The 22,174-nt window shown below is 52.1% G+C and overlaps 1 protein-coding gene across 2 annotated transcripts in view; it reads left to right on the top strand.

The window, feature by feature from the left end:
• The first annotated feature begins 1,361 nt into the window (after positions 1-1,361).
• MMP17 (matrix metallopeptidase 17) overlaps positions 1,362-22,174 on the top strand; it is a 68,580-nt gene continuing 47,767 nt past the window's right edge. The window contains exon 1 of one of the 2 annotated variants that reach the window (XM_074887129.1): positions 1,362-1,490. In XM_074887129.1, coding sequence (XP_074743230.1) covers positions 1,362-1,490 — 129 coding nt within the window. The remainder of the gene's footprint in view (positions 1,491-22,174) is intronic. The other variant, XM_074887130.1, reaches the window with a different exon arrangement.

Here is a 22,174-nt window from a genome sequence, read left to right as displayed (position 1 = left end):
GGTCTCCCTGTCAATTCTCCTTAACTGGTTTCTTCTGGGCAAAGATTTCTTCTTTCCTCCTTCACTGCTTTGCTCTAGTCCTGTCTGATATTCAGTATCTCCAGAAGCAGCTATGGTTCATTGCTGAATTAATCTATTTGTGCAGAAGGTGCCATATCAATGTCCATTACGATTTTGCCCCAGCAGCATACAGAAGCAATTTTTCATCTCTGCCAGTTCTTCATTATTTCAATTTCTTATGTATCTTCTTTAAAAAAAAAAAAAAAAGTACATTTACAGTTTCCATTTTAAAACAATTTTAAAGATCATTCCCAAAGCTGTTGAGTATATTAATGTGCTAATAGGAAGTGGGGAACACAGATGCTAAGTATGAAGTACATTTTCATCCTCAACTGGCAGGAGCTGGAGATGTCAGGGTGTCCCCTGCCATCTGGCCTGTCAGAGCATGTGGCAGATTCACAGCCCTCATGGGAGGGCACACTGCAGAGGCCATAGGATCCCATTATGCTGTTTATGGGGACAAGCCAGACATTTGTCTCCTTGAGACTGAATATCAGTCGGAGACGCACCAACATTTGTCTCTCCGAGACTGGATATCAGCTGGAGACGCACCAACCACCCAGGCGTTTCCACAGCACCTTAAAAAACTCGGAGGATGAGGCCGGTACTTAAAGAGATGTTGAAACCGGAGGCACTTCAGCCAGCCGCAGACACAAAGCTGAGGAGGGGACACGGCTGCGGCCAGGGGCTGAGCCCTCCCCTCCCCTGCCAGCCGCAGCGCTGGGGCCGGGGCCGGTGCTCGGCGCTGCGCAGCGGCGCGGCCAGTCCGCGCTGTGCCGCCCCCTCCCCGCCGGAGCCCTGACACCACCCCCCTCATTAGCATCCCTTCCTCCTCCTCCTCCTCCTCCTCCTCCTCCTCGCCGCCGGCCGGGGCGCTCAGGGGTGCATGGCAGGAGCGAGGGAGCCGCGGCGGCCCCGGGCGGCAGCCCCAGCCCAGCCACGCTTTGCTCCGCGGCAGCGCCCGCAGCAACTTTCTCGCTCCGCGGGGTGCGGGAGCGGGGCGATGTGACCGCGCACCCGCTGCCCCATCAGCCGCCCCGGCGGCGGAGCCTCCTCGGCAGCGCGGAGCGGAGCCGAAGCGAACCTTCCCGGCGGCGCGGAGCGGAGCGGCACCTCCCCGGCGGAGCGGCGCGGAGTGTCATCCCCCCCCCCATCACCCCCCGCCTCCCTCCCCGGCGGCGCCCGCAGCCCGGGGCGGGAGCGCGGATGCGGCGCGGAGCCCGGCGGCCCGGCGGAGCCCAGCGCGGGGCCGGGCCCGGGCCCTGCCGGGGCGGGCGGCGGGAGGCGCGGGGCGCGGGGGGATGCTGAGCCCCGCCGCCCGGCACCGCGCCCGCCGCCGGGAGATGCTCCTCGTGGTCGCCCTGTGGCTGGCGTGGCAAGAAGCGCCCGCGGCGCCGACCCCCGCGGCGGACGACATCACCCGAGGAGTTGTGAGTTATCCGCGACCCCCCCGCCTCCTCTCCGCTCCTACCCCACCCGGTACCCGCCTCTCCGCGTGCTGTGTGTCCCCCCCACTCCGGGCATCGCCGGTCCCCGCGGTGCCGGGTGAGCCCCGGCGGCTGGAAAGGCTCCCCGGAGCGCCCCGCCGCCCCCCTTTGCAGCCAGTGCCCTCCAGCTTTTACCCTCTGCTCGGCGCCCCTTTACACCCGGTGCCCCCATGCCCAGCACTCGCTCTACGTGGTGCTTCTCGCTGCATCTGGTGCCCCCCCGCGCCCTCAGAAGGGTCCATTTACCCTCCCTGCACCCCGTACCCACCGCACAGAGCCCTTTTGAAGCCGGTGTCCCCCCTCCCTCACGCCCGATGTTACAGGGCGTCCCCATCGCAGCCCCCCCGTGCTCTGTACCCTCACCACGCTGTGTCCCCCCACACCCCGGTGCGGTGGCCCAACTTTCCCCCAGCCCAGCAGCCGCGGGGTGACGGCCCCCCCCAGCCTTCACCGGGGGCTGGGGATCTCTCCGGCGCGGAGAAAGGGCTGGCTCCTCTCAAGGGCTCTCTGCCTGCGGTGGAGCCGCACAAACTCCCGCCAGTAAGCGGGATAAAAATGGCACGTTTGGAGCAGGAGCGATGCTGGAGGACTGGGACACGCTCGGGGATGCACTGGGCACAGCTCTGACTTCACTGCGGTGGTCGGCACAGCCTGGGCATCCCCCTGCTCCTGCTGCTCCGCTCATGGGGGGGGCGCACGGTCTGCAGCGAGGGACCGGTTTTAGCAGGCGACGAGGGCTCGGGTCATGTCCCTGCCAGGTCACGGTGTCAGCAGCTCTGTACAGCTTCAAGCTTCACACCGTCTCCTCTGAGAGGGAAGAGATGGAGGCTTTTCTCTTGGAGGAGGAAAAGTTTCTTGTAGCTGATACCAGCTGTAGCTTAGAGAAACCCCAACGACTCCATCAACCCTGGGTGTCGGAAAGCCGGCTGTGGCTGGGCGTGGGCGAGCAGTCCTGGGGCTGGACCCGCCAGTTTGGAGAAATTCCCTGAAATCCAGCGGATTTCAAAACGCTGCCCGGGTGCTGCTGTGAAGGAGGGAGGGAGGTTTGCAGCACGGCAGGGTTATCTAACGAGCGGGGCTCGCACGGAGCAGTGCGCCAGGACACTGCCGCTGAGGCTCGGCCGCCAAGCGTGTGCTCCGGCTCGCAGGCTCCTGCTCAAAAACACCTGCTGGGAAGGACAAAGCATATCGTTCCCCATCCGTTCCGAACAGAATAGAAAACGTGGGGAAAATAAGGCACATCTGCATCGTTATGGTGCGTTTGCTTTCCTCTATAACCAAATGTTAAAGCTGGAATTAATATTTCATGCAAACAGCACACGAATTGGCGTGTTCTGCCCCAATCAATTTGACTCAAACTTCATCTTTGACCCACTTTTACCCTTTCTACCATACGTGCTGCACTCGGCTTTTACAGGTTAAATGTTAATACTCGAGGGGGCTTATTAGTTATCGCTGGCAACTTTCAGGCATTAAGGTACCGTTTTTTTGTTCTGGACTGGATTTGAGCAGTAGCTCAAAACCACGCTGAAGAGCTGTGGCAGTCTCACAAAGCAAAAGGTGCCGGGGATGGTGATAGTGCAGACATGAACTGCAGGAGAAGGGTCCTATGCTAAGACCAAGCCCTATTTAGGCTGGGAAATATAGAGTAGACAATGTCAGAAGAGTGTCTGGGTGATTTCTCCCCTCCTTGCTGGGGCAAATACATCTCTCTGGCTCGAGACGGCGATAGTGGGATTATGAAGGGGTTGATTGCAATGTACGTTTGTGCTTATGCCCTCTAATGAGCAGCAGGGAGCACAGAATGCCAGGTATTTTCAGAGGTGTTTGTCAGGGAAATACCACTGTGTGGGAAGTGAGAGCTTTAAGAATTATTTGACATCCACTTTATGAAGCAACTAAGAAATTAAAGATCTGTGATGCATTTCAACCAAATATTTGAAAACTAGGAAGCATGAAACCATGGCAATAGAAAGCTCCACTAACCTTTGAAAATTATATCCAGCAATTCTCTGCAGCAAATAGAGCACAATGTCAACAGAGCTTTTACATCCCAAATACTCCCCCCTTGCAGCCGAGAGGCTTTCAGCGCCGAGCGGGACTGTGCCTCAGAGCTGCATCCTACACTCCAGTCCCGCTATAGGTTTGTTTTAAATGAAACAGTGATGCTGGGCCAAATTAAAGTTCAGCAAAAAGAAAGAGGGCTATAATTCAAAGGCCGTTCTTGTTAGAGTGCTGCCCAAAGCAATATAATATTGAATGATTCTCAGATTTCATTACTAGTGGAATATCCTACCCAGTTTATAAATCTAGCTTGATTATTAATGTTTTTATTGTTCTTCATTAGCTGCTCTAACAAAGAGAGCATAAAATAGCAGATAGAACTGAGCTTGACTTGAGTGTTTCCCTTGAATTTTAGTATGTTGCTTTTGAGATTTACTACTTTGCATTTTGCACTGCTGCCTTTACAGTAAACCCCACAACCCCTCCTCACCACAGTGCCTAGCGTTCAAAGATTGCATCTTTTTATGGCTGTTGGGCTTGAGTGTCTCAGGGGTGCAAGAAGCAAAAACTTTATATATGTTAGTAGTAACTGAGTAATAAGAGTTCTCACTTCACTGGGCTTTGAACCAGGTCTGAAGGGAGGTCTACCTTCAAGTTTTATTTTTCAGAAGAGCCGGCATGGTGGAGCCTATACACTGAAGGTGTTGACCTGGGGACCTGCTGGTTTGTAACGAAGCTGGCTGTAGAGCAGGCAGCTCCTGCCCGCTGGGCTGTGTTACTGCCCACTGTGGGTACGGTCGCTGCACCGTGGGACGCTGGGCACCAGGCAAAAGCTCTGGCTTGGGGATGGACTGATGCCCAACGCTGAGCGAGCCTGGCCCTGAGGGAGACACTGTTCCTTAGGGAGATGCTTTGCCCTGACGCTGGGGTTGCAGGACAGGAGTTGGCACTGGGGTGGTGGTAGCATCACCGAGATCATCCCCTGTGGACGTGGCCTCTGGCATCAGTGGCCAAGGGATGCAGGAGTGCCTGGAAAGTTTTAGTTTGGTTGCAAGAGCATGGGTGCAAAAAACCCCTGTGAGCTGCTTTTTCTTGACTGCATGGTCAGGGGTGACAGGGAAGGTCTTTGCGTGTCCCCCAGGCGTTTCTCCAGCTGGGGCTTGCTGGGCATTCCTGGGGGCTTGCGTATGAGCGATGCCTCTCTCAGCCTCCCGCTCACAAAGCCCGCCTGTGTTGTTCCCAGAGAAGTTGCTCCCAGGGGATGGAGGCATTTGCATTCATCGGTGGAGACCACGGACCGCATCCCCCTCTGTCGCCGTCCCAAGCGGCTCTTTGTTCAGGGCAGGGCCCTCGCCTTTGTGGCAGCTTCTCATTTGAATGACAAGGATGCGCTTGTGGGGAGAGCTGGGGTGGCACAGAGCCCTGTGCCCCCCCCCCCCCCCCCCCCCCCCCGGCTGGCTGCGGTGGGCTGGGGGGGACAGGACAGAGGTCCCTCTGTGTCCCCACATCAGGGAGTGGAGGGGCAGAAGGAGCAACAGTTTCCTACAAGTCTGTGCCCCTTGTCTCCCAGGTGCCGAATTTCAAAGCAGAAGCTGGCCCTTGCCTGGGGAATGGGCTCCTCCTTGCAGTTTCTGGGGTGCTTTTCCCACCTGCAAGAGGATAGGAGCATCCTGCTGCTGTCACTGCTAAATGCCCATGTGCAGCTGCCCTCCTGCTCCCACCTGCCCCAGGATCAGCCAGGAACTCTCCTAAATTGCTGCATTTAAGCACCTGGGGTCTGGCACAGTGTCCCAGAGACATGGCTTACCGCCTGGTTCAAGGCTTGGGATAATTGGCCCTCAAAGTAAAATCCTTGCATAGAAATAGACTGTTCCCTCTATCAGGAGAAACTACCAGACTCATAACCTTCTGTTTCTGCTAATGGGGAAATTAAAAATTGATAACCCCAGTTGGAGCTTCATTCAGCCTTCTAAAATGGCAAGTCTTTCAGGACAAACTGCTCAATAGATTCCCTAAACAATAATGCATTCAGGCCAACGGCATTGGAGAGAGGAGCTTTGCTCAGCCCCTCTGTCATTAAAGCACTTCATTCCCTTCCTGCGTGGAGCAGTGGCCATCTCAGGTCCATGAATTCCCTCCAAGAAAGTTAAGCTACCATGTTAAAAAATAAATAAAAATAAAGGGCTGCTTGTTACATTTTAAGGTACCTCTTGAAGCCGAAGTACAATGCAAACTAAATTGGCTTCACAAAAGGCTGGCTGGAAGCTTTCAAACAGACAGGCTCCTGTGAAAGCATTTAATCTGGTATTAAAGCCCTGGCTGGTTTGAACCGCTACTTCTCTTTCAGATTTGAGCACCCCAGACTTCCAGATACAGTCATGCCATTTCCTCCTGTGCTTGGCTGCTATTGTGGGCCCAGCCGTGTGAACTACCCATGGTAGTTAAGCTAAATCACTGGCTTTAATGAGACTGCCTTCAGGAAGGCTTCAGAGCAGGTGGGTGAAACCCTCCCTTGGCTCTCACTGGGGACTTCCCCATGGTTGGTGCTGGGGATGGAGCGGGTGAGCTCCCACCTTGGCCTTGCTCTTCATCCGTGGGTGCTGCAGTGAAGTGTTGTGGGGTAGAAGAAGCTCCTGGCGGGCAGGACCCCCCAAGCCGGACCCTGCCATCCCTGGTGGCAGCGTGTGGTGCAGCTGTACCTCGGTACCCTCCTTTAGCCCCTAAAAACTCCTGGGGCTCTCACAAGGGAGGTTGCTGCCTGCGTGCGCCTACCTGACTCAGCCTGTGATGTTTTGTTATTCTCCCTCGTTAAACTAAACTTGGAAAGAGGCAATGTGAAATGCAGCGCGTTCCCATCCCTTGCCTGGCATCGGACGGGGCTCTCCCGGTTTGGTGTCCAGTTGTGACTCACTGACGGGACTACGCACGTCTGCCCCGCCGAGGACACGGGGGTGACAGGGGTGTGACATGGGTGATGTCGTCACTCACAAAACCGAGGGGGAGGCTTGGATGTCTCCAACGCCCTGTTTAGTCTTTGCAGGTTCAGTAGTGCCAGCAGTGGCTTCCTCTGACTCATCACCGGTGCTGTGCACTAATTTCTCATTATTTACTCATTGGCAAAAGTGCTGCAGGAATGGGCTGCGTGGCTCTGGGAAAGGTCACGCTGTGGCTGAGGAAACCTTTATTTCTGGATGCTGTGGGAGCAGGCGTGTACCCTGCGTGGGTCTCCGGTCCTAGCTGGCCTCGTGGAGGTGACAACGTGGGAGGGAAAAGCCCTCGAGTCTTGGGTGCGAATCACCAGCTGATGGCAAACCTGGGCCGCTGTGTTGCTCTTTAAAGTGTCTTGTTCAGAGTAGAGCTGTACTTGAAAGCCAAGGATTTGCTTTCAAAATAACCTGGGATCTGACAGGAACAGTTCTCAAAATGCTTTCTTTAATCAAAATCACTTTAAATGGGTAGATTGGGGAGTTTCAGAAGCTCTTGCTGCTGTGCGCGTGCAGCTGCGTCTTCTTTGTCCCAGATTTTTATGAGGATTGTCTCTGATTTCTGGGTCAGAGAATTAAGAGATCTGATGTTATATTAAAAAACACCACACCAAACCACATATGCAAAGTTAAATCCAGTGCAAAACAAAGCAGACGTGCGGGGGCGAGGGGAAGAAGCTGCTGAAGGACCAGAGAGTTTTAGATGAGCGTAATGAGAAACTGCCTTTGACAACGGGTTTGTTCAGAGGAAAGTCCTGCCGTGACTGATGTGGAATAAATGCTGATATTCATCAAGGAGTGTGGTCTTCAGATGGGACTCTGGCAGTTTGATTAGCCATGATGATATAATAGAAAACAACCCGATTAAATCTGAGGAATTTCCTGCATCAGAATAAACCATGTGCACAGAAAATCGTTCTTCCAAGAAATCTGGAGATGATCTACAGCTCCTGGTGAGAACAGTCCAAATCCAGTGATTTGGAAAGTGGCAGTATATTCAGGATTTTTTTAATATTTTTTTTTCAAGAGGAAGTTTCTGCCTGTTGACTGTCAGTGGTCAGACGGAGTTCTTCACACTGGCTGACATATTATTTCATCCTGACAATATTGATCTTTTGGGTGAACAAAAGCAATTTTACCTGTGTCACAGGGTCCTTGCTTGAAGGTGATGGACATGTTTGGATTATATCATCTTGTCATTTAACAAACCCCCCACTGGCATCTCCTGTGGTTTAGCTCCTGGCTGCTGGAGATGACCCGACAGGCCAGGCACTGCCGTTACATCCTGGGCTTGCTCTGCAATTCAAGTGTGTCCTACACGGCCTGCTACACACGTCCTTCTTTAAGGATGCAGGACAAAAGGTTCCCTCATCCAAAACACAAGTGGGAGATAAGAGGTCTGGACTGCTTCATCCACAGGTTTGACTTTATTTCCAGAGGTTGCCTGTCCTACAGCATGGTGGGGGTGTCTAACCCCCATACAGCTTCCCAGGGCTCCCATCCCAAACCACCTGGCTCTGGATTTTTCCACCTCCCAACAAATGCCTCTTGCTGGAGATGGCAGACTACCAAGAGATCAACAGGAAACTTCAAGGGCTGTTGCCAGACTTTGGGGATCTCACTGTCCAAGGCTTTTTTTGAGGCTGAAGAAGCAGATCTGCGAGCAGTGTTGGGATCAAGCAAGCATCTAAACCATGGAGGGGACCTGAATGGGATAAAAAGATGGAAAAGACCAGTGTGCAAGGAAGGGGTTCCCATGGGATTCCTTTTGAGAGGAAAGCCTGGAAACACTCATCTGAGGAAGCATGCACTTGTTTGGCAGCTGTAGACTTTCCAAAATACTGCAAGTTACAGCTATACTGCTTATTCTCAGCCTTTGGCTGTCTATGTATCAGTCAACCCTTCATTTTCTCAGTGAGATGTTGTTATATGCAGAAGTACTATTGCTGATATTGTGGCTGAAGTACATCTCGGAAGATGGATTTTCATGTTTCCCTCTAAGTCGAAGCTGTGACTCCTGGTGCCCTGAGCTGGGTGACTCTGGCTGGGCTCTTCCACAGCCACCCTGAAGGCAGTGCCTTCTCAAAGGCCTATAATTACCAAAAACATGGAGGTCTGCTTGGCTGAAGGGTGTAACACAAGAAAATGCTCCTTTTGTCTTACTGTAGCTCCTGGGAAGTTTGGTTATAGGATCCCAAGGAAATCACAAGGAGGAAAACGATACCATGACTGCTAGAGACAATCCCACCACGACTCCAGATCTAATTACCTGTAAGCTCTGGAGTTGATGAATTCAGCTTTTGGGAAAGGGTGTCAGGTGTCATTTATCACTGAGCAAGAGAAAAACAAAGCAGTCTCTCTTGTTTTTCTTGAGCCCACCATGTGGGATGTCCTCCGGAGATATTACATCCACTCAACATTAGTTATGTCCTAGCTTGTGCTTGGTTGAGGCTGCACCTTTGACAAGACACGTGGTGGGGAGCATGGGGAGCTCCCACCAGCCCATAGGCTTGTTCCCACCTTGTTACTTGTGTTTACTTTGTCATTGCTGTTCCTTCTTTGTGCTCATAGTGTCCCTCCGGCACGTCCGCCAACAGAAGGGCAGTCAGTGGTGCTGCTCAAGTAGCATCTTTGCTCCTTTGATAAATTCTCTGCATTAAATTGACTTTTATTTTTCTTGTTTGTTCTCTGTTTTGTCGCTGCTCAGCAAATTCCCTGTTGCTCTGTACCAAGCCATGCTGTCTCTACCTTTACATCCCTCATGTCAGAGATGCATTTTTGTTCAAAAGCGAGAGGAAATTGGGTTCACAAAAGGGAAATCTCTCATAGACGCGCCTGTGGAATGGCAACGTGTTTTATATAAAGGCACAGCTGAAGAGAGGTAGGTGGTTTGGGACTTTTGCCACATTTTGTTTATGCTGCAGAAATGTATCCTCTAGGTCTGATCAATGAGACTCTGAAATGAGGAATAATCTTGCATGGCCTCAGCTGACACTAAAGTGTACAGCAATCCAGTTCTTCCTCCTGGGCTGGATGCGTGTCATATTTCATGACAGAATGACAGCCCCGTCAGACAATCTGTTGCTGTTCTGGCATTTCTAATACACCTTGTGCTTTGGTACGCACTCACTCAGTGTCCAGCAAGATCAAGATAATCTAGAAGAGATCAGCTGTCGTGCTCCAGGGTCTCGTATGGGTGGTGAACAGGGCAACAGTGATTTGAGTAGTCTTCTACAAGCTCACCTGGGTTAAAAAACTCACTCAAGAAGACACTAAAATTCTCTTTCTCTGCCTAAAACCTGGAGCACCAAGTGCCTGATCTGCCAGGCTCTGAGGTACAAGATGTGGTCGCTGACCAAGCAACTGCATCGCTCATTGAAAGGTGACCTGAGCTCTGGGCACCAAGTCTCATAGTCAAAGGCTTCCCTTCGTGAAGGGTATCCAGTCCTGTCTGGAGTTGGGTGGTGTTCATGGACTGCCCTCTTTTCACCATCACTGCAGCTCCCTGGGCTTAGGTATAGCTCAAGGGGCTCCATGTGAGAGGCAGTTGCTGGATCAGCATTTGGCTCTTAAGAGCTGCTTTGTTCCCCATCAGACTGAGGCAGTGTGGAAGAAGAAGCACTGGGTGTATTTGCTCAGCATTGTGGTATGAGAGTGAATGCTGCTTTGTAGGCACTGGTGGCAGTTCATGTGTGGTTGGGCTGCACCTTGGCAGGGTCCTGGCAGTGTCAAGTCCTGTCACCACTCATGGCGCTGTTGGGAGCCAGAGGCATTGAAGAAGAGGAGAACTTCTGGGAGCTGGGCCTGCCCTGGCTACAGCTGTGGGATGCAGCTCTCCCAGGTGATGCCCTGGAGTGATTTCTGCCTTCTGGACACTTACAGGTCTGCTCCTGATCCCTGCGCTGGGGTAGGTGTGTGCCCCACGGGTCTGCTCTGCAAAACCCATCTGCTGAGCTGGACTGGCTCTTTTCATCCACGCTTCTGTTACTGGGGGGTTTACTTTCACTGGTCTCTCTCTTTCCAGCTAGGTCTTTGCCTGCATCAGGGTTTGCCAGGAGCCCAACGGTGCCCTGTGGATGAAGCAGTCTCCCCAGAGGAGCAGCTCTGAGGGCTCATGCTCCCTGCCTGGGCTGTGCACGGGGGCGCAGATGTTGGAGGAGATGAGTGATGGTGGGTGCCCTTCCTCACCCACCGGGGTGGGACCGTTCCCCTCCCCGTAGCCCTTCGGTGTTAGCAGAGCTATTCCAGAAAATCGCCTTCTTTGAGCAAAAGGGGTTTCTTTGCAATAGCCCGGGCTCCAGAACGGAGATCTCCCCGCTCCTAGACTTTGCAGAGAGCTCTCCTGGGAGATGTACCTCAACCGCTTTTCTCCTGCAGACAAAACCCCGGGGTGAGATCCCGTCCCGGAGCCTCTGCTGGCCCCGGCTCCGCGGCCGCGGGCGGTGGGAAGGGGCCGCGCAGCCCCCGGGGCCGGCCGGGAACCGCTCGGGGACACCGGTGCGTCCCCGTCGGTGTCGTGCCGGTGCCCTCTTGTGGAAACTGGGAAAATATCCGAGAAAATATGTTGGTGCTGGGCTGGGGACGGAGGTTGGAAACCCACTCATTGGAGGGGGGTGGGGTGCTGGGCTCTCCCCCTGTGTCTGCGCCCTGCCCAGCCCTCCGGGCTGCTGCCCGAGTGCCTTTTTTATTGCTGTTATTAATCGAGGGTGGGGGAAATGGTAGTGACTTAGCCTGGGAGGCTGGGGCTCCCGGCTTTCAAATCCTGCCCCTTGGTGCAAACCTTTGGTCTCTAAATCCCTGCGTGGTGTCAGCAGTCCGTGCTTTAAGTGGATAAAGTTTGCAAAGTGCCTTCCGCGCCTCCTTGCTCTTATTCTGCAGTAATTGCCACCTACCTCATAGCAAATACCTTTATCAACAGCTGCACAAACTTTGACTTTCTTCTTGAAATAGCGTACCGCGGTGCTGAGCCCACCGCGTATCTCCCGTAGCCGCAGAGCAGGCACAGACCCACCGTCACCTGTCTGCGGTGGCTCTGCCACTCTCCCCAGGAAGGCGTTACGTCGCTTCGGCCACCTCCTGAAAATGTCAGCGGGTGAGCGCGCCCACGGGACCGCAGTGCCAACGTGCCGGCTCTCGCCTTCACAGCCCAGCACCACCCCCCCATTGCACCCAGGCAGCTCTGGCTGCAAAGGGCGATGATTAATAGCTGCCCTGGAGCAAAGCTGATGATGCCAAGTGTCTTCTGACCCCTCCAACTGCCTTGCTTCCAGGCCCCTTTGTAATAGCTGCCAGAAACCGTGCTATGTTGTGCAGGAAGTGCCAGCCTGGCACTGTCGGACTGTTTTCCATCCTCCGTTCTGGTTTCCCAGCCCTGCAGGACCCCGGTGAGCCATGTGCCCATTTCCCACCTCCACCACGGGAACAGCTCAGGCAGTGGATCTAGCTCTGCTGCTTGGGAAGCCCTAGTCCCACAGCTTTCCTGAGTTAAAGTTCTCCTTATCTTCTCCGTGTTTTCCTCCTATCTCATTTATTAATATCCTCTTCCTGAAAAAGCAGCTTCTGTTTTAAATTTCTAAAGAATTTTAACTATTAAAACCAACCTGTCTCCTGCATTTCACAGGCTTGGCAGCTCCTCTTCCTTCTGTGCTTTCCTGGAAAACGGGAAACAGTGTCTACAAAAGCCTGGCCGTGTTGGGGGAGGTCATCGGTGCGAGCCTGAAGGGTGGAAGGAAGCAGGAGTTGTGAGAGCTTTGTGTCAAATTCAACTGGAGTCCTTGGGGTCACTCACTGTCCCTCCTGCATTGTGCCTGTCTGTGTGATCACAGATACTACTTTTTGCTTGTCTATTTAGAGGAATCGGTTCTCTGGGCAAGGACAACTGGTTTTTTTTGTAGGTCTGGGCTCATCTCTCAACCTCTGGGCTATCTAGACCCATACCTGTGTCTGAACACTGACAGTCCTGAATTCATTTCCTTTTGGTGAGGGACAATATTGTATTTCTGATGTTGTGCACAGGGAATGCAGTCTAGGGAGCCAGACTTGTTCAGAGCCAGGTTCGAACAGGGATGAGGAGCTGAGCCCTTCCTCACGTGCTCAGAGAAGCTCAGATCTTATTCAGAGCCAAGAGATACAACTGCAGAAATTTAATTAATGTTGCAAAACCCTTTAAAGCAGAGTTTCTGGCAAAATTGCCAGCTCGGCTGTGCAAGCAGGTAGGATGCCTGAGTGGCCTCTGCAGGGATCTGTCACAAAATAACAAATGTTTCTTTGCCCAGATGGTTGGGAGGACGACAGAGGAAATCGATACGGCATGCTCTCCTCCTCTGGGGTAGCCTTGAACTCTAAAGAGAAAACTAATTGGCAGCCAGTTCCCCAGCAAATCACCTTGGGATGCTCCAAAGAGCTGGAAGTTGCTGGGTAGCAGCTGGGAGTGGGGCAATATGCCAGCTTGGACCACCTGGGCAAGGGCACAGGGTCTGGCCATCATCCGTGGGTGATGGACCAGGGCTGGTGTGGAGCCCTGAGCAGGGGCTGGTGCAGAGGAGGTCATCTCAGTTTGCAAATTGGCCATACATTGTTTAGAGCAAGAAAAAGTTACCATCTGCAGCCATGACTGAGCCTGGAGAAATAATAATAAAGGCAGTGGGGCAGTGGCAGGTGGAATAAAATAGGCACCCATTTGGTTCCTCCACGAGGATGAGAGGTGCAGAGGGAATTGCTCTGTTGAGATAATCCCAATACCGCCATTTTTCAAGGGTTTACAAGTCTCAATCCACATCATCCTGGAGGACGAGCTTGTTCCTGGGGAGGGGCTCACACGTCATGGGGGCAACACTGCTTTCTGCTGTGATCGTATCCTCAAAGTCCAGATGGGACATGCTCAAGCCATCTGAAAAGGAGGTGACCAGAACCAGCCCTTCTTTGGCGACTGTGCAGAAATAGGGGTATTTGACTGAGGGATCAGCTCGCCTTACCTTCAAGGGACATAAGGGCTTATTAGCCAGAATAAAAGAGCAAATCTGCTTCTCATTAAGAAGCATAAATTAGTTGTTGCCACGGCATCAAAACAGCTAAGGAAGCTGGTGGACTCCAGTCTCCCTGGGCCTGACTTGCTGGCACGCAGCGGGGCAGGAGGTAACCTCGGCAAGAGCAACAACCGAAGCAGCTGCAAAGAAATCCTTTAAGGACTCTCCTGACATAAATAAACATGGAAAATAAATGATGTCCCCAGCACTCTGCCCTCAGCTGATGGGAAACAAGCTGCATTAACACAGTAGTTCAATAACCTGGAAGAGCTTCAAAAGAGACCTGCTCACCAGCCCCAGGAGAAGGGGGAGCGCTGCCTTCGAGCGTGCAAAACAAGGTTATGAAATGTTCCACATACGAAACAATGGGGTGAGAAAGTACTCGCGAATTGAATTATGAGTGATGATGGTTTTCCTACAAGGAAGAGCAGAAAGGAGAGGAGGTGTCTGTAGCTGGTGGTGGATGTACAAGGTGAGGACAAGGGTGCCAGATTTGTACCCTGAACTTTGGAGCTGTGACGTGGGAAAGTTGCCTGGGTTTTCTGTCTGTCACATGAGTAGTAATCATGCTTTCTGCAGGGGAATATGTTGGTAGTTAAGATGAGGGCACATAAAATCTCCTAGGGGACTTAGTGATGTAAATCCATCCCCAAAGGGGCAGAAGTAGGTGCCTAAGCAGAGGGGGCTGCCGGGGTGGCTGCCCCACCTCTTTGTGGCTCAGAAAATGTGAACTTCTCCCCCAGCCCACCCTCCTTCTCCCAGCTTCCCACTGCTTCAGCCCATCTCCAGCTTCATCCTTTAATTAGACAGGACGGGGCATTACCCCTGTATTCAGTGCTCCCTGACAGCTTCTCTCTTAAGGCAGCCTCTGGATGGATCGGAGGGGTTACCACTTCTTTTATTCAGACTGTTGCATTTCTCCAGCTTCTCTAGAAAATTCCCTTTGTTCATTAAACGACCTGTCTGTTAGGGCCCAGATGGCTGCTTTTCTCTCCGCTTTAGAAATCGCCTGCTTAATTTCCCTGGTGCCCTGCCAGCCCTGCGCTGGGGAGTCTGCTGGGGAGGGGGAAGAAGAGCGCCCAGCAGCCAGCATCATGTGCACCGACATGCCACGGCTGAGGGGCTCTTGCAGGGCTTCCCCAGCACTGTCCATGCCTCCGGGGACAGCTCTGGGCAGGATGGGGAGGACCAAAAACTGTCATGATCTGATGGAGTGATGGCTGGAGGACCCTTTCCACCCTCTCAGGGTCTCCCGGTGATCCTGTTTCTCCCCTCTGCCCTACCAAAACAGCACCCAGGGGGGCTTGGTCCCAGCACTCACATCTCTGACAGCCTTTACTTATTTCCAGCCTTGTGCTAGTGATGTTTCCCTGTGTTTTGAATTTAACTCTTAATGTTAACTCTTGATTTCAGTGGACTGTGCTTGTGATGCCAGTGACCCATGCCTGTGGCAGGCATCAGGTACCCAAGGCATCCCTGGCCATCACTGCCATGTGTGCCAGCGAAGGGCTGGGCACCCCAAAAACCCCCCACCATCAGAGTCCAGGAAAAGAAAAATGGGCGCAGCTGAAAGCGATGCAAGCGTTTTAGGAGGGGGAGGAGTGTTGCGACCCTGGCTGAGTTTGGGGGGACAAGGGGGGCTTAGCAGGAACCTACCCTGCTCTGCTGTGGATTCAGGAGCAAAAAAGCCAGGCTGAGAATTTCCTTGGCGCTTGAGGGAAGGTGTGTTAAGATCAGGCAAGGCTTAAATATTTTTTATGTACTGACTTTTAACATGCAGCTCCATTCTAGAGAAAATGTTGTCTGGGAGGAGGGCTGCCGTGTGAAAGCAGCACTCCATCAAGGCAGCTGACAGCAGTGCCCTGCCGCGGAGGCTGCGGAGGCAACGCCGTGTGGCTTTGCTCGCTCGTGCGTTTTGCAGCCCTTTCTACTCTCCTCCTAAAGCCGCTTTTGCAGGAGAGGTTTCTCCAGGAAGGCAAGCCTGCAAAAGTTGGTCTGGTGACTCAACTGACGCGCACCTGTATTGATGTCTTAACTGCAGAAGGAGGCTCAGGACCCACTAAAAGAAATTGCATCTTCGCTTCATCGCAATTCTTTATTCCTTTGCTGCAGGTAGCACCACAGATAAGTGGCCTCTTTGCTGAGGGGGTGGTGGCGGCTTTTATGGAATCAGTCTCTTGCTCATTTTCACTGCCTCGTTTCACAGACTCCCAGCACTGTGTTTTTTGAGCTCCCAGGTGCATGTTGCTGTTTTATGTAGGAAGATGAGTTTGGTCCGCAGATGGGTGAGGGATGTGAGTAATGCAAATGTATCCGGGGATCTGCTGCGCTGACGAGGTGCTGGACACCATCTCCCATTGGAGGAGGAGGTTCAGCAGGGGCCTGATGCTGCTGAACCCCTCCAGGTCCCCCCCACTGTGGCTGCCCTTCTTGGCAGTACCACCTCCCCTTCACGTTTCAGATGTAATGCAGAAAATGCATTGTATCTTGAACACGTCTTAATGCAGTCATGCTAAATTTAAAGCTTACCTTGGCAGGGCAGCGCAACGCGTGAGTTCGCTCATTCGTTCTGTGTCTCAGCATCCCTTGGTCACACTTGGGTTTGGATTAACCTCCTTCATCTCTTGCTCTACCCTTTTTGGTTGGTCCAGATATCTGTGCCATTTTTCCTAAGAGTGGAGCAGAGGCTTCACTGACTTCCCCAAAGGACCCTTGACAGTAACATTTCACTGCTGGTCATGGGTGTACTTAGTTCAGTTCCTTTCCCCTTATTCTAAGGCAATTGCAGAGCAAAAGCCTCTCATGAGAGTGCTTAGCCGCAGCATGGGCTAGGCTCTGGCATGCCACTGGACCATCTTCCTGCTGCCAGAGCTAATTTGGGAGCTCATGGGACTGCTGGTCTCATGGCAGCACTGGAAAATAATTGCTGCTGTGGTTTGAGTTTACAGTGGGATGTTATTTGCAATGTATTAAATTATGTTAAGTGCCTGAGTATATGCTCTTATTTAAGTATTTGTATAAATCTATCTGCATGCCCTGGTATTAGCTCTCATCTATCCCCATCCCACCTCTGTGCTCATGAAAGGAGCAGCGTGGTTTTCACCTGGTGGCTTCTCAGTTTTTGTTTTTGCTGAGCACACCTTCACCCTCACAAAACCAAAGGCCGCGGGGTGGCCCCGCGGCACCCGGGCAGCAAGGCAGCTGGCAGCTCCCCACTGCCGATCTCGGTAGCTGGGCGGGTTTGCTGGTAGGCAAACTTCAACCACTGCACAAACTAAATCTGCTTTCCTTCCTTCAAACATAAGGCTGGTGGCTTGCTCCTGCTCTGCTGTGTGTAGGAGGCAAGTGGCTTTCCCCAGAGGATGCTTATGCTCAGTGCAGTTCGGCACAATGCTCCCTAAAGCTCTCCAAAAGGATAAGTCATGGGTTGGCCTTTCATGGGTTTTAAGAAAGTCCTTTACCTGCTCAAGTCTTTGGCTTCCCACCCATTGTGATAGGCTTGCAGTAGTCTTCCTACTTTAGCAAAAGGCCTTGAAATCTTCTGATTTTCTAGAAAAATGAGCAATGGGGGTTCCTTCAAAAGGGATACCAGAAGTCAGGCAGGTTTTTCTGGCACAGCTCGGTTTGCTGTGCCCATCAGCAAGGCAGGGGCAGAGCCGGGGGTGCCTGGACCAGTGGCCAACCCTGTGCTGGGCAAACCTGGCTCTTGCCACTTGAAGCAGGGAGCTGACCTTGGCTCTGGCAGCACAAGCCCTGTCAGGTCTGCATTAACCAGCACTGCATCACCAGCAATGGGATGTTCCCGATAGGTGAGCAGCAAAACAGCTAATGACTTCTGCCATTTGACAAATGTTTCCTGACACTGCCGGGGAGGTCATCGTATTTCCCCCAGAGCCATTTGTCTTCTCGTCCCCGGCGTGTTTGCATTCAGACCGCATCCTGCCTTTCCTGGCTTGGCATAGCAGCCGGCGCCTGGGAGATGCTGCCTGTCCTGGGGGTGCCAGGCGTGAGGGAGGACTGAATTCAGCTCTGTGCACTCCGTGTTTGGTGCTGTTGAAAATCCCCTCTTTAGTGCAGGCAGCTGAGAGAAGGTGTCCATGGGAGTGAAGCTGCTGCCTGTGCCCTCAAAAACAACTCGCTCTGTTAGAGAAGAGCCCAGGGGATGGTGGGGCACAAGAGGAAACCCCCTCTTAGTGCATGCCCAGGTCCCCTTGCTGCCCTCCTGCCATCTCTGGAAACCTCCACCTTATTTTCTGAGTTGCTCCATGGGTCCAACACCCTGGGTGATGCACCTGGCAGCTCCCGTAGGTGATACAGTCATTGTTCAAGCCCCCTCCATGCTGTCAGGGGGCTGTGCTGCTGCTCCTGCTTGTGCTTCCTCCACTCACGGCAGCTGCTGCTGCACTGAATAATTTACACAATAGCTGCCTGGCTTTGAGGATCTGCTTCTGCCCACTGCAGCCACAGTGAGCTGGCTGGTACGGGTCCTACAGGACAGGGCACATGCTGAGAAGCTTCTGCCCGTTGCTGATGGTAGGACAGGAAGACAGGCAGGAAGCCAGCAGCCCGGGCAGGTCAGCATTGGGAATCAAAGTCACCCTGTGCCAGGGGGATGAGCCAGGGCTGGGACCTGCTGCTGCTCCTGGGAGCAGCTGAACTGCCCAGGTGGGAGCCAGTGCTGCTGGGGTTTTGCTGGCTTAACCTGGGGCTTGGCTGCCTGGCGTGGGTCCCCTGTCCCGAGCAAAACCTCAGCTTTGAGTAAAGCATCCAGAGCTGCCGCACGGTGGCACATAGAAGGAGAATTAGCTTTCCGAGCACTTCTGGTGACCATCACCAACATGCCACTGCCCATCTGCCCATACATGGAGCCTGATGGAGGGTGACAGCTGCAGATGCAAAAATCCAAATCCAGCAAGCAACCCCCTCGCTAACACCAGCACAACACAGCTTTGCTCTGCTGGTGTCCCCCGGCCTGAGCCAGTGACCCACACTGGAAGGTGCATTTGGTGTGCGATGTTCCATCCGCCCATCCCCTGTGCTTCACGTTGGACGTGTCTTTAACAAAAGATGGAAAACGTAGCCAGCTCCAGGCAATTTTGCCTGGGAATCAATATTTTTGGCCTCGTTCTCAGTTAAAACACTAACTTCAACCATTTAAAACAAAAGAAAAACAAGGCAATAAACAAAGTCTCCAAGTGACGGAATAGCAAGACCTCACAAATGAGATCAAGTAAGACAGAGAAGTCTGGAATTTTAATGTTGGAGGAAATGCCTTTTCCTGGATTTATTTCCCTTTGAAAGGGTGATGCTGCTTCCAGCCAGCACAGGGGCTCCTTTCCTGGGGAGGGGACCCTGTGGTGCCAGTACCCATGCAGAGGGCAACAGGGAGAGGCAGGAGGTAGCCAAAGCATCTGGGAAGAGGGGAGGAAGGGCTGGATCCAGCCCCGCTGCAGAAGAGGCAGCGCAGGGTGGGTACAGAGCCCAAAGACATCGCTCCTGGTTTCCCTGGGCTTCCATCACTGAAGGAGCAGAGCGTGGTGATGCCAAAAAGGTGAGTTTAAGAGGAAGTCTCACAAGACAGAGATGCTCTGATAGGGAGGGCATCACAATTCATGAAGCCGGTGTGTGTCGGAAACCATTCCCTTTATTATTATTTTTTTCTCTCGTTGTGCGGTGAGATGGTTGGGCTTTTTCCAAATTGCTCCCATGTGGGTGGAGAGCTGGGGGGGGCTGCATTTCACATTTCATAATCTGTGTGACTTGATTAATTCAGCCGTATGTTAAAACCTCATGAAATTGGCCAATTTTGCTGAGGTTTAAAATAGATTATATCCATCTCCTAACGTCAGTTTTGCAAATAACCACTTGGCAGCTTCTTAAAATGTTAAAGATAGGGGATAGGCTGCACACCGCCAAGGAGAAGGCATATTTAAAAGAGATAATATGTCTTCTGTGTGAGCCCAAATGAGGAAATAGATGTTTGTGAAGCTCTTTAAAGCATGGTTATGTCAAGAGCAAGAAGATCACTTTTGTTCTTCATTTGTATGCAAGGTGAAGAAAGGACAAGCAGTTTTTTTTCTTCTCCTCTGAACTCTTACAATCTTCCACCATAGAATTGGTGATAATTGCTGCAAAATGACCTAACTGGGTCAAGGTGTAATTTTGAACCTTGAGTATCTTTCACTAGGTGAGAAATTCAAATGATTTGACTTTGACACCTTGGCAACCCATCACTGGAACAAATAGAAATATGGAGAGTGGATGTCAGCCACAGAGGTGAATCGATGGAAAGGGCTCTTGGGTGTCAGGAAAGACAGTAGCTGGCCTTTCCCAGGGCTGAGCACAGCCTGGATCGATGCTGCTTTGCACATCAGACTTGGAAGTGCTTTAAGAAGTTGCCTTTTTTCCCCCCCCCCCCTCTTTCTGGAAGATTTTCGTAGTTTTGAATAAAGAAAGGATAAGTTTTGAGTTGTGGGGTGAGGATGAACTTGGAACAGCAGGGTGAGGATCATAGAATCACAGAATGGTTTAGGTTGGAAGGAACCTTAAAGATCATCTAGTTCCAACCCCCTGCCATGGGCAGGGACACCTTCCAGGAGACCAGGTTGTTCAAAGCCCCATCCAACATGGCCTTGAACACTGCCAGGGAGGGGGCAGCCACAGCTTCTCTGGGCAGCCTGATCCTGTGCCTCACCACTGTCAGGATGCACTTGTATGTGGGAGAGGGATGTGGCACAGCAGCCTTGTGACCCTGCTGCAGTCATGGGGTTGGTGCAGTGTGCTGGGGAGCAGGATTAGTTTTTGCTTTCTGTGTGCACAGTCCCTCATGTAGGACATAACCTCATGTCCCCACTCACAAATACTAGTCTGCCAACCACCTCTCTGGGACAAAGGAAGCTCCTGTTTAATTACCGCAGCTTTGATTTTGACAGTACAAATTTCCCTTGCTGCCTTCTAAGCCTTCAGAGTTTCCTGCCAGCAAAGACAAAGTCCCTTTGCAAAGGCTGTTTGCTCCTGCGACGGTCCCAGCACTCCCACACCAGACGAAAGCATGGGGAGGAGCAGAGGGTGATGTGCCATGGCTGTAGGACCTTCATCTGATGATCTCAGAGGGCTTCAAAAATGGGAGTTAATCCAGCCTGCAGCAACACCTCGTAGTCGTATATAAATGGCTGGAGGGATGGGGCGAGCAGCCAACCCTTTGGTTTTTGGGAATGGGGGTGGGAAGGAGCCAGCAGCAGTTCAAAACACAAACCACTGGCTGGAGCCTGCCTGCACAAGGCTGGATTGGGCCCTCCATGGAGCAGGCTGGTGCAGGCAGTGCTGGGGGTGATCTAGAGCACCCCCCTCACAGACATCAGCAAATGCTCTGGGTTTGTCTGTGGGAGGGATTTTGAGGAACTTCATCATCCAGGTGATCATTCAGATGAAGTGCTGCCTGCTCTTCGTTTGACACGGTCAGCTGCAAATGCTTTGCTACTGTGTTGCACCAATTTAGACTGGTATCAGCACCCAAAATTATCAGTTTAATGACAGCTGTGGTTTCATTAGCACTACCAGCAAAATCAGGTTTTACTTCGGAATATGTCTTAATTTCCCACCTTACTGTAGAGCAGAAGGCTTGCACAGTGCCCACACTGCCTTCCACGTAGCACATGCAAAAGTAGCAAACTCAGAGTGTAATCCCACGGCATGCTGATGCGCTTGCCTTCCCTTTGCAGTGCAACAGAGTCATCTCCTTAGCAGCTACTCTTACATCTCCCACTTACCTGAGCTGAAGATGTAACACAGGTGTCCCATGGGAAGAGTTGGTGGATGCGGGGGGGCTCAGGGGAGCTCCCTGCATCTCTCCCCTTCTACTGAGTAATGCAAAAATAATCCATTTAAGGAGGTCTTGTCTCAGTAGTGGGGAAGCAAAAGGGTACTCTGTGATGGCAATCAGGCTGATCCAATTTGATAGCTTAAAAGCACTGAGTCAGCAATCAGTAAAATATGCACATGTGTACTCTCTTCAGTAACAATTAATTTATTCACATGCCTAAAACTTAAGCACCTGCTTACTTCCCATTGACCTCATGGGGTTTTAGGCACAAATGCTCCCTGTAGTCGGACTGAAAGAGAATGAGAACACACTTCTATCTCCAGGTATCTTTTGTTTTAACCTATATGTTTTTACTACAGCTTCACAGGGGGAAGTGTAAGGTAAAACCCTGTCTGTGTGGGTGCTTGTGGTGAAAGTCTTAGTTCCATGGAGGCGGAGATTGCACAGATGGGTTTGTCTTTAATTTCATTTTATTGGAAGCAAAAAGGGAGGCAGGTACATGAAAAATTAAGGTGTTGTGCTGCATATCTTGTGTAATTAGACAAGCTGACAAACATCATTAGAAAAATCTATTTAATAAGCAAATGCTGATTGTGGACCAGGATAACTAGTGGCGTTTCCCCCTGCTGTAGCTGGGATGTGAGGGTCTCATTTCAGCTCTCCTGGGGTTATTTTGCAGGAATGCTGGTGCTCAGCAGCTGCTACCAGTGCTCAAGACCTTCTTCATTGCTTCATGTGGTTTAACGTGCTGTAATGACTCTTCTCCATCCTAAATGTGATGTCATGGTGCCA

Source organism: Strix uralensis, chromosome 17 (assembly GCF_047716275.1).
Source record: "Strix uralensis isolate ZFMK-TIS-50842 chromosome 17, bStrUra1, whole genome shotgun sequence".
NCBI lineage: Eukaryota > Metazoa > Chordata > Aves > Strigiformes > Strigidae > Strix > Strix uralensis.
Note: the sequence above shows the minus strand (reverse complement) of the source record. Positions and strands in the feature narration are given on the sequence as shown.